The sequence below is a fragment of the Cnephaeus nilssonii genome (assembly GCF_951640355.1).
Source record: "Cnephaeus nilssonii genome assembly, chromosome: 10".
NCBI lineage: Eukaryota > Metazoa > Chordata > Mammalia > Chiroptera > Vespertilionidae > Cnephaeus > Cnephaeus nilssonii.
Window position 1 is genome coordinate 47,275,007 of NC_137081.1, and position 13,090 is coordinate 47,288,096.

The 13,090-nt window shown below is 37.8% G+C and overlaps 1 protein-coding gene across 1 annotated transcript in view; it reads left to right on the plus strand.

The window, feature by feature from the left end:
- Positions 1–317: 317 nt before the first annotated feature.
- The window catches only part of FASTKD1 (FAST kinase domains 1), a gene marked incomplete at its 5' end in the record, with an annotated part of 28,576 nt that continues 15,803 nt past the window's right edge, over positions 318–13,090 (plus strand). Inside the window, 6 exon segments of the mRNA XM_079782427.1 lie at positions 318–328; positions 330–692; positions 5,000–5,068; positions 7,946–8,071; positions 10,847–11,245; positions 12,376–12,486. Coding sequence (XP_079638553.1) covers positions 318–328; positions 330–692; positions 5,000–5,068; positions 7,946–8,071; positions 10,847–11,245; positions 12,376–12,486 — 1,079 coding nt within the window.

Sequence of the window (13,090 nt, forward strand, 5' to 3'; positions counted from 1 at the left end):
GAAAGAAGCCTTGTTTTCTGGACATTCAGTTTTGGATCAAACCCTACTATCTAGTTTAGACTAAGAATAACATCTCTAGTTAGTGCAAAAAAACTTGTTACTTTAATTTGAATGTTGGAATTAGTTTGATATTAATCATATAACTATAGCCATCTTAAACCAATTATTTTACAGAGGCTGTATGTTGGAGTGGGACTTGGAGTCATCATAATGGAAGCAAAAAATATGAAGGAAAAACAGTTATTTTTATACCAGCATGTTGTACCTGGCTACTAGTTGTAAATGGTTTTCTTTACCCACGAAAATTTGTGATGTGAATGAAAAAGCACCTTTTTTCTAGACTCATTGTTTACAAATATGCTTGCCCTAAGAGCTATTTGTTCATTCTCCTGGAGAGTGTTTCGTTTTCGACCCTTCGGTTGTGAACCATTAATTAGCCAGATGGATAAGTGTACAAATGAAGAGCAAGTATTTGATCTTATTGAAGAAAACAAAGCCATAATTTCAGAAGAGGAAGTGGGATGTGCATTTAATATACTTTGGCAGTTTCAAAAGCAGAAGACCGGCTTGTTGAAAAGTGTTGGATGTATCAGAAACCATCCCCAATTTCTTACTCTTTATAATTTAACTACAAATAAAATGGAATTTATGAATGATGATAACCTGGTGAATGTGTTGTACTGCATACAACAGTAAGTAATGTATTTTTAGATTTTATAGAAATGATTATATTTAATTTTCTAAATATCTCTTTAAAATGGAAAACTATATTTTTCTTATAGTTTTTCTGATCACCTAATATTTTAAAGATGTTTAGAGAATATTCTTTGATTGTGGTAATCATTTCACAATATTTGCATCTCAAAGCATCATGTGCAACCTCAATATATACAATATTTGTTAATCATCTATACTAATAAAAGGGCAATATGCTAATTATACCAGACATCTTCCGGGCATCCTTCCGAAGTCCTTCCAGAGAAAGCCACAGTGGAGGGGGCCGAGGCAGAGGTGATTAGGGGCAACCAGGTTGGCAGGGGAGGGCAGTTAGGGACGACTAGGCCAGCAGGGAAGGGCTGTTAGGGGCAACCAGGTCAGTAGGGGAGGGCAGTTAGGGGCGACCAGGCCAGCAGGAGAGGGCAGTTAGGGGCAACTAGGCCCACAGAGGAGGGCAGTTAGGGGTGATCAGGCAGGCAGGCAGGCAGAGGTGGTTAGGGGCAATCAGGCAGGCAGGCAGAGGCAGTTAGGGGCGATCAGGCTGGCAGGGGAGCAGTTAGGAGCCAGTAGTCCCAGTTTGCGAGAGGGATGTCCGACTGCCAGCAGGATTGGGCCTAAACCAGCAGTCGGACATCCCCCGAGGGGTCCCGGATTGGAGAGGGTGCAGGCTGGGCTTAGTAACACGCCCTCCCCTGTGCATGAATTTCGTGCACCGGGCCTCTAATACTTCAATAAAACTGGGAAAAAATTTAAAAAGGAAAGAAACTACATTGTTTGCAAGGGAATCAAGCCTTCAGAAGAACTGAACTCCCTAAATAAAGGATTCAGCAGTTATATAAAGGGTAAGAAAGCACACAGAAGTTATAATTAGTCTGTTTGTTAGTCTCCGGTAGAAAAATAGTTTTCTCACAGGATTATCCAACTTGCAAGGGCTATTTAAGTAGCTACAGATGTTGACATTGCACAAAGCATAGATAAAGTTGTTTTTATTAGAGAGTCAACATACAGCAAAGGGGTCTAAAACTTTACTTATATTGGGGATATGTGTAAAAATAAAAAAGAGTGGCTCTCCCTTGTTTTTGGTGGTCTTTCTCAGATTGCAAAGTTTTTTCTCCGAGGTACATGAAGAGAATATGTAATGATGAACTGGGCAAAATACCAGTTTTGCTTTCTCAGTGGTCATGTTAGTTTGGAAAATGCCGAACCAGACAAAATTAAACAGATCTTTATTGCAGGACTCTTCAGAGCCATTAATATGCCAGTGTATATTTGAATTCTAAGTGGGCATTTTCCAAACTTATTTAACCACAAAACATTGTGTTGAACTGATGTGTGTGTCAGGCACAGAAGGAGAAATGCTGCTTGGTAATTTGCCTAAAAACTGCATTTCTATGTTTCCCTCAAGTCATCTATATATATATAAGCTTAAGTGACTGTTACAACTGAACGGCCCGAACGACCGGTCGACCAGTCACTATGATGTGCACTGACCACCAGGGGACAGACGCTCAATGCAGGGGCTGCCCCCTGGTGGTCAGTGTGCTCCCACAGCCAACCTCCCACGGCCAGCCAACCTTCCCCAGTCCCTCCCCCTGCTGGCAGGCCCTGTCTGGCAACCAACTGGCTCAGCCCCAATTGGTACTGGGCGAGATGGCCCCAATAGGCCCTGGTCACTGTGGCCAGGCCTAGGAACCCCACCCGGGCATGAATTTCGTGCAACGGGCCTCTAGTATTTTAATAAGGAAAGGATTTCAAGAGTAATGTAATTGTGTTTTCAAGATTTTTAAACAGGATGTAGTTTGATTTTGCTTCTTGACTCAACCTGAAATTCTTTGATTTTTAGGAGATAAAATAATATAGGTTTATTAACATTATAAAGATGCTGAAATTGGTTAAAAAGAAAAACTTTTATACATACAATATATGGTATATGTCGCTTAATTACATGTGTAAAATGTCCATTGTTAGTAAAGATATACTGGAATAGGAACTCTTTTCTAAAAAATATATTTTTATTTAACAAAAGCTTTACTGGAACAGGAACTCTTATATGTTGCTGGTAGTGTAATATGTGTTATGAACTTTATTATATTTTTATTTAAACTTTATTTTTCAATTACAGTTTATATTCTGCATTATTTTGTGTTAGTTTCAGGTGTATAAGATAATGGTTAGACAGTGGTATACTTTACAAAGTGATTCCCCCGATATTTCAAGTGCCCACCTGGCATCATACATAGTCATTACAATATTATTAACTACATTCCTTATGTGTACTCTACATTCCTGAGACAATTAAAAAAATATTTTTTTTGATTTCAGAGAGGAAGGGAGAGGGAAAGAGAGACAGAAACATCAATGATGAAAAAGAATCATTGATCAGCTGCCTCCTGCACGCCCCCTACTGGGGATAGAGCTTGAAACCTGGGCATGTACCCTGATCAGAATTGAACTGTGACCTCCTGGTTCATAGGTCAATGCTCAACCACTGAGCCACACCGGTGGAGCCCGTGACTATTTTGTAACTACCAATTTGTACTTCTTAATCCCCTCACCTTTTCATCCAGTCCCCCAGCTCTCCTCCTCTCTGGCAACCACCACTCTGTTCTCTGTATGTATGAGTCTGTTTCTATGTTGTTTGTTTCTGTTCTTTAGATTCCACATATGATATTTGTCTTTCTCTGACTGACTTATTTCACTTAGTATAATACTCTCTAGGTCCATCCATGGTATATATCATGAACTTTAAAACTACCCTTGGATCCAATAATTTTGCTTCTGTAATTTATCCTAAAAGAGTGATATGAGATACATATAAAGATTCTTCTACATGGAAATTCATCTCAGCATCTATCTCTATATATAAAAGGCTAAGTGACCGATCGTCCATTCATCTGACTGACTGACTGGCTGGTACATATGACACACACTGGCAATTTAAAAATAAATGTTGACTCATGCACTTCTTTATAGAGAAAGGGCGAATAGCAATATTAAAATATTTTGTATTTTAATTTTATAATACTATATTATATATACTATTTTGACATGTAATTTTCTGCAGTAATGTAATTATCACACAAATCTTTCTTCTAATTAATTTCCTTTCAATGTGCACGAATTTGTGCACCCGGCCACTAGTTGTTTATAATATTGAAAAGCTAAAATTCAAATAGGTGACTGTTTAACCAAACGATACTATATTCACTTAATGGAATAATATACAATCATTAAAAATCATGTTGCCCTAGCTGGTTTGGCTTCGTGGATAGAGCTTTGGCCTGTGGACTGCAGGGTCCCAGGTTCAATTCCGGTCAAGGGCACATGCCTGGTTGTGGACTTGATCCCCAGTAGGGGTGTGCCAGAGGCAGTGGGTCAATATTCTCTTTCATCATTGATGCTTCTATCTCTCTCTCCCTCTTCCTTCCTCTCTGAAATCAATAAAAACATATTTAAAAAATTATGTTTTGAGTACTATGTAATAACTTACACAAATGCGTACAATATAAATTAGCTAATTTAAAAAAGCAGGATATAGAAATGTTAAAGAAGTATGTATATTTCATGTGTGTAGAAAAAATAACTGAAGAGAAATATTCCAAATAAATGATGGTGGCTATTTATGAGTAGCAGAGTTATAATTGCTTTTTATTACCCCATTACAATTTTTCTTTATTTTACAAACTTTACCCTATAGAAATATTTTTATAATCAGAGCAAAGTAATACAGGTTATGTGCACATTTATTTATTTATTTAATAATACATTTGTGTTGTTTTTTTAAAATATATTTTTATTGATTTCAGAGAGGAAGGAAGAGTGAGAGAGAGATAGAAACATCCATGATGAGAGAGAATCATGGATCGGCTGCCTCCTGCAAGTCCCCCACTAGGTATCAAGCCAACAACCCGGGCATGTGCCCTTGACTGGAATCAAACCTGGGACCTTTCAGTTTGCAGGTCGACGCTCTATCCAATGAGCCAAACTGGCTAGGGCTATGTGCACTTTTAACATGAAATGCATCTTTGAGCATTTTCATTGTTCAGTGGAGGGCATTGAAACAAGCAGATAAAACGTTAACGGGATATGAGATAAAGTATAGATATATATTAGATTGTACTAAGAAATCAGAATACTGAAATGAAAGCGGACCAGAAATAAGGACTATTTAAGAGTATAATAACCTGCAGTTCACTTTTGCATTATAATTCATACTACATGTGTTTTTAATAATTTAAAAATGCAGAGATATAGAAAATTATTTTCTCTTGTTTTTATTGAGGTTTGCTGTTGAGTCCCATGACCCACTAGTTGAAGCACTAGTGACAGAAGCATGGAGAAGACTGGAAAGGCAAGTACTCTGAGTTCTTCCCCTACGGTCGGGGTTATCTTTTTCAGGGTTAGCACAGTGAAATCTTGTAGGAAAAAAATGGGGAGTGTGTTTTTCCTTGAGGGAGAAAGAACAGTATTTCAAATGTTTCCTCTTTAAATTAAGAGTCAGGAACATACACAAACAATAGTATGGGGAATGCCTGGGGTGGGGCAGGGTTGGGTGGAGGGAGGCAAAAGGGATAAAATGGGAGACATCTGTAATTTGTTTCTGTCAACAATAAAACAAAAAGAGTAGGGAACATAATGTGCTTTTCCACATTTATACTTAATCCTATCTAATAAAAGAGTAATATGCAAACTGACTGTCACTCCAACACACAAGATGGCTGCCCCCATGTGGACACAGGATGGCCACCACAAGATGCCTGCACGGGAGGGCAGTTGGGAGGGACCAGGCCTGCAGGGGAGGGCAGTTGGGGGCGACCAGGGCTGCAGGGGAGGGCAGTTGAGGGGAACTGGGCCTGCAGGGAAGGGCAGTTGAGGGGGACCAGGCTGGCAGGGGAGGGCATTTGGGGGGGACCAGGCCTGCAGGGGAGGTTAGTTGGGGGGGACCAGGCCAGCAGGGGCAGTTAGGCGCAATCTGGCCAGCAGGGGAGCAGTTAGGCGTCGATCAGGCTGGCAGGGGAGTGGTTAGGGGGTGATCAGGCTGGCAGGCAGAAGCGGTTAGGGCAGTGATGGGCAACCTTTTGAGCTTGGTGTGTCAAACTTCGCCAAAAAACTGAGCATAACTCGGGTAGTGTGTCACTTTGAGGAAAAAACATTATTTCGCAAATGTTTCATCCTCAGGAGCAGCAAATGTTTCATCCTCGGCATGCGGCCGCCTCAGCAGCCACGTGTCATCAGAAATGGCTACGCGTGTCAGTGCTGACACGCGTGTCATAGGTTCGCCATCACTGGGTTAGGGGCAACCAGGCAGGCAGGCAGGCGAGCGGTTGGGAGCCAGCAGTCCTGGATTGTGAGGGGGATGTCCGACTGCCTGTTAAACGGGCAGTTGAACATCCCTCGAGGGGTCCCAGATTGGAGAGGGTGCAGGCTGGGCTGAGGGACACCCCTGCCCCCCGCCCCCATGCACGAATTTCATGCACCGGGCTTCTAGTCAAAATATAAATAAGGTAGAGTCAGCTATTCATGGACTGGCATTTTTTTAAACTTTATTTTTATTGTTGACATTATTACAGGTGTCCCTATTTCCCCTTCCTCTCCTTTCCCCTTTGCCAACCTACACCCAGCTCCCCCTCAACCCCCTTACCTCTGGCCAGCACTACACTGTTGCCTGTCTATGGGTTATGCATATATGTTCTTTGGCTAATCCCTTCACCTTCTTTCATCCAGTCCCTCTTTCCCCCCTCTCCCCTTACAGCTGTCAGTCTGTTCTATGTATCCATGCTTCTGTTTCTATTTTATCTGTTTATTTTGTTCATTAGATCATGGACTGGCGTTTTTTATTTTTTATTTTTATTTTATTTTATTGATTTTTTTTATAGAGAGGAAGGGAGAGGGATAGAGAGTTAGAAACATCGATGAGAGAGAAACATCGATCAGCTGCCTCCTGCACACCCCCTACTGGGGATGTGCCCGCAGCCAAGGTATATGCCCTTGACCAGAATCGAACCTGGGACCCTTGAGTCCGCAGGCTAACGCTCTATCCACTGAGTCAAACCGGTCAGGGCTGGACTGGCGTTTTTGAATTTTCTTTTCTGGAAGAGTTCTACTTCAGAAAGAATATTTTCTGAGTGATAGGCAGTCAATTAAAACCTAGATGTTCAAAGGACAACAGGGGGGTGGGGACATGCGTGGGGAGGGGTGTGGGATGGGAATGGGGGGATGAGGACAAATATGTGATACCTTAATCAATAAAGAAATTTAAACAAAAACAAAAACAAAAAAAAACCCTAGATGTTCAGGAGCCATAAAAAGAGAAATAAGAAGACACCAGTTTACTAGTGTAAAGGAAAACACTTTAACAGCATCTGTAGGAAGTTGCCTATCTCTCTTTTTTTATGGAGAGGCAATGAGCATAGTTCATCAGTGACTTAGAAGCTTTCAGGTCCATTGCTGCAAATAGTATCAATTCAGATTTATTTCCTAAACTACAAACTCATCTATTTTCTTTCTTCCTTTTTTTTTTTTGGTTAATCCTCACATGAAGATATTTTTCCTTTGATTTTTTTAGAGAGAGTGGAAGAGAGAGGGAAAGACAGGGAGAAACATTGATGGGAGAGGAACACATCAATTGGTTGCCTCATGCATGTACTTCCACCAGGGCCCGGGTCGGGGAGGAGCCTGCAATCAAGGTACGTGTCCTTGACCAGAATCAAACCCGGGACCCTTTGGTCCACAGGCCGACGCTCTATTCACTGAGCAAAACTGGCTAGGGCCAAACTCTGTTATTTTCATCATGTTGTTATAATCAATAATCATCTAAAAAAATGTGAAATTTATTCAGGGTATTCTTGAGTATTGAGGAGTTTATACAATTTATATTATACAAGAGTATATGAGAATTCTCCATTTATAAGAGAGCTGAGAGAATAACAAAGCTCATTTTGGCAAATCTTCACTGAGGATCAAGCTGGCAACCTGGACATGTGTCCTGACCAGGAATTGAACGGTGACCTCCTGGTTCATAGGTTGAAGCTCAATCACTGAGCCACACCAACCGGGCAGCATGGGTTACTTTAAAAATAACAAATAACATTTTAGAAAAATTCATTTTAAAGTAGTAATGTATTAGTAATATAATAATATTTTTATAATTTTTTATTTTACAACTGTTTTTTATGTGTTTTAAGAGGAAGTAAATACTAATGATCTCTTTTGTATATTTCTTCAATAGGTTTGATATAAATGTGCTGGCAAAATTTTCCACTTGCCTAGCAGATCAACACTTATATTTTAGTCCATTAATGGGAAAAATAGCTGATATTGTAAGTAGGAACTTGGAAACCATACAGGACTTAAGGTAAATTTATTCAGAAAGCCCTTGTGTTGTGGTGGAAAGGTTCTGGGCTGTGTACGCATACACACTTAGATTGGCCAATTTCTAATTATGTGACTTTAACTTCTTGAGAAGTTCACTGTCCGCATTTATAAAACAGGGATTACTTTGCAATGTTGTTGTGGGAATTAGAGATAAAGTATTTAAAGTATAACACAATATTGTAATAGTTTAGTCCGTTATATATACCAATGTTTATGGCAGTATTAGTTACAATTGCCAAAAGATTTGGAAACAACCCAAATGTCTTTCAATAGAAGAATGGACAATCAAAATGTGGTATGTATCTACAATAGAATATTATTCAGCTTTAAAAAGGAAGGTAATTCTGACACATGCTACAACATAAATGAACCCTAAAGACATTGTGCTAAGTGAAATAAGCCAGACGCAAAAGGACAAATTCTGCATGATTTTGCTTCAGACGAATTACCTAGAGTAGTCAAAGTCAGCAAAACGAAGTAGAATGTCTGTTGCCAGGGGTTGGGTGGAGAGGAAATGGAGATTTATTATTTAATAAGTAAGGAGTTTTAGTTTGAGAAGATGAAAATGTTCTCCAGGTGGATGGTGGTAATGATTGTACAACAATGTGAATGTACTTAATACCACTTAATTGTACACTTAAAAATGTTTAAAATGGTAAATTTTACATTATGTCATTTTTCTACACACATAAAAGAAGCTTGTAAAAGCAGACAATAAAAATTGTTGTAAAGTAAATTTTGTTTAACTTTAAAAATTATTATAGACCCCTTTAGAAAATCTAATGAAATATTTGGACATTTCCTCACTCCAAACTGCAGTTACAAATATATATATATATATAATTTTGAAAAATAATTTCAGGAGTCTTTATGGTTAAACTAAATAGCAATGTTAGGTTACTAGTTAATGCTAATATTAACTTTAAACATTTGAATGGAGAAGCCAAAGTATTGTACAACTGGGTCTTTAAAAATAGATTTATTTTCTTTTTTATTTTTAAAATATATTTTATTGATTTTTTTACAGAGAGGAAGGGAGAGGGATAGAGAGTTAGAAATATTGATAAGAGAGAGACATCGACCAACTGCCTCCTGCACACCTCCTACTGGGGATGTGCCCGCAACCAATGTACATTCCCTTGACCGGAATCGAACCTGGGACCTTCCAGTCCACAGACCGACCGTCTATCCACTGAGCCAAACCGGTTTCGGCAGAAAAAATAGATTTATTTTCTTGAAAAGATTAAAAGAAATTTGTAAACAAAAATATGTAAATAGTTCCACTATCCTAATGGTTGAGATAGTTTCCGATTTATATTTTTATATCTTTTCTGTAGGTGGTTTTCTATTATCATCCCCAGGTATTTGTTATATGTCTTTTTTTTTTTAATTTCACTTATTGATTTTTAGAGAGAGAGGAAGGGATTTTTGTGTGTGTCCCAATTGGGAATCCAATCCATAACCTTGGCACATTGAGACGATGCTCCAACTGAGCTACCCAACCAGAGTCCTTGTTATATGTCTTTTCCATTCTGCATTTATTCATCATTATGGATGCATTCTTGTAGTTGTGATTTTCATTATGTAAGAGCTGTCATTTGAAAGCAGGGACTTCACTTTTATAATTTTGTTGTCTTCCAAGTGCCCAGAAGAGTGATTTATGTTTTTTTTTAATTATTATTTTTTTGATATATGTTTTTTAAAAGTGTTTATTGATTGAAGAAATATTAAATGCTACTTCATGTTTGGTATTGTCTGTCATATATTAATATCAATCTAGCATGAAACATTAAAATATATAAAATCATTAGAAATATTTAACCAAGATTTTTATTAGTAAACTAGAGGCGCAGTGCACGGATTTGTGCACAGGTGGGGTCCCTTGGCCTGGCCTGCACCCTCTCGCAATCCAGGACCCCTCGGGGGATGTCAGAGAGCGGATTTCAGCCTGATTCCTACAGGCCAGGCCAAGGGACCCCACCGGTTCACAATTGGGGCTGGGGAGGGAACATGGGAGGGCTCCAGGGCATGTCCGGCCCATCTGGCCCAGTCCCAATCAGCCGTACCCCAGCAGCAAGTTAACCTACTGGTTGGAGTGTCTGCCTCCTGGTGGTCAGTGCACATCATAGCGACTGGTCAAATGGTCGAATGAACAGTTGGACACTTAGTGTATTAGGCTGTTATTGTGTAGGATTACAGATATACAGAGACAAGAGTAATAAAGCAAAGTTCTATTACCAAAAATACAAAAAGAGACTTTTAATGTTGCATTCATGGGCTGTTGGTCCAGTGATTTCTGAGTAAATTTCACTAAAATATTTTCCTTTAGTCCTGGCCTGGTAGCTCAGTTAGTTAGCATCATCTTGATACACCAAGGTTTGATTCCCAGTCAGGGCACATACAAAAAGCAACCAATGAATGCATAAATAAGTGAAACAACAAATTGATCTCTCTCTCGCTCTAAAGAAAAAAAAATCAATAAAGAAAAAAAATTAAAAAACTTTTTTCTTCAAAGAAGATATCTATAGAACAAGATATTATATATACTCAATAAAAATATTATTTCAATGCTTTTTTTTGTTAAAAGAGGTTCAATTACTCAGAGATCTGAGTCAAGTTCTACTAGTATTTAAAAAAATTGTTATAAAACCGATAATATTTTTACCAGTTCCTTTCTATATCTATTTTTTTAGTCTTAGATTTGTTCATTATTCTTAAGTAATGTAAAAATTTTTGCATCTTTTTCCTTTTTCAGGTCTTTGTCTGTTTTGATGGTCAGCATATCTTCTTTAACATCACAACGTTTTCAAGAACAATTAGTGAAGAAAACAGAACTTCTTTTTGGTACCATAGATTCTTCCCAGGTCAACACTGCAAGAAGAATAGTACAATTCCTTAGAAATATTAAATATAGTTATTACCCACTATTAGAAAGGTGTAATAAAGTGTTTTTAAGCAATATGAATGACCTTGACTTGGACGTCATCAGTAAAGTATTTAGTCTGTACCACTCTCTACAATTTCATAATTTTGAATTTATTTTAATAACTAAAAAGAGGCTAACTGAAATGATTCCTCTGTTTGATCAGCCGGCTACCTTTGTAAAATTGTTTGTAGTATTGGGACCCGTGGCAGGACCTGAAGAAAAGAAACAGTAAGTTCTGCTAGCAATGCTTTACTTTTCTGTGGAGACTATATGGGGCCTTCAAGCTGAGATCTTGCATTCTGGAAGGCACAAAAATCAACTGTGGAATGGAAAATAATCTCATATGCTCTGTTCCTTGATTCTCTGTTTATTCTAATTTACATCTCAAACTCTTATTCCGCTATTGTGTTCTGAAAGGGAGCCAGTACCCCCTTGTGGCAATGGATGAAGGAGAACACTATTTAAAGATCTTTATTCTCCCTTCCTAGGTCATGTGACTGGCTTTAAAAAAGGTATAAGACTGCCCTGCCCAGTGTAGGCTGTGGACTATTCAAAATTATAGCAGTTAACAAGATCATTTTTTGCTTTGTCTTCCCATTCATCATCAAAAACATTTATATTATGCACATCGGCATATATTCCCATGCCAGGTTTGAGTGAATTTGATCTATCTCCCATCTTAGAAGAATTTCCAGTATTGCTAGATATTAATGTAGATAGAAATTTTAGGGATATAAAAATGAGCAAATACTGTATAAATGATTACTGATAAGAGCAAATGGGTAAGTACTATTAGTGGATTAGTTAAGCAGGGGTTCCAGAGAGTTGCATAATAGAGGTATCTACATCATTACTCTGTTAGCCAAAACTTCATGGAGAGTTTTATTTTTAAGAATCCTTTGAAATATATATGAAGAAATTTAAAGATACATTTTAAGAGACAGTCATGATGAGAACAAGATGATTATTTAAGAAACCTTTATTGGAATCTCTTTTTTTTTGGTCACTATTATTAAAATCTCATATGCTAACGCAGTACAAATGTTGAATTTAACTGGGTTCCTGCCTTCAAAGATTTTATATTCTAATTGGGAGGGTAGAAATATATAATTGAAATATGTAAATACTATGACACTGCAAAATAGTTTATGAATAAGTACTCAAATTAGTGATACAGTTAGTAAGTGCTATGGGCAGACAGAAAAGTGAACTAAAGTGTCTGGGAAAAGCTATGAAGAGCATATTTGAATTAAGTTTTTCTTCATATTATTTTCTATTTGTTACTTAAGAACTGTTATTTAAAAATTTTTAAATAAACTATCCATTTTTCAACCTAAAATATTTTTCTTTGCTTCTAGACTTGAATCAACTATATTATTGATGTCAGAGGAGCTGACCAGCCAGCAAGCCCTGGCAGTTATTGGAGCAATGGAAGAGATGGAAAGCAGAAATTTACGTCTGATTAAAAAGTACTCCTTCCTGAAATTCATGGTGTTAAGTTTAGTTGTCATTCATAAGTAGCTATGTTTTTGAGGAAAAATTATGTTTTTTTTCCCTATAATCTAGCTGTTGGTTTTGAAGAAATAAGGAATTAACACTTACGGTATTATTTATTTCCTAGTTTGTTTTTCAAAATAGAAATTCTGAAATTGTTTATAGTATTTTTCATTTCATTTGCTACTGTTGTTATTCTCAAGCAGAGTATCATAATCTAGGAAAGTTGAGAGCATAGAGCAGGATCCTACTTTTCAAAAGGACAGTTTCTGGAAAATAGTTGACATCTTTGTAAGCTTGGTTTCACACCACAGTTGTTACCTTGAAATCATACTACCACATATTAACTTTTTTGTTAACTTGAGATTAAGAAGGAAATAAATTCATGGTTCAACATATATATACATGTATATATGTTATTATTATTATTTTAAAAATATATTTTTATTCATTTCAGAGAGGAAGGGAGAGGGAGAGAGAGAGAAATATCAATGATGAGAGAATCATTGATCGGCTGCCTCCTGCATGCCCTCTACTGGGGATCGAGCCCACAACCTGGGCATGTGCCCTTGACTGGAA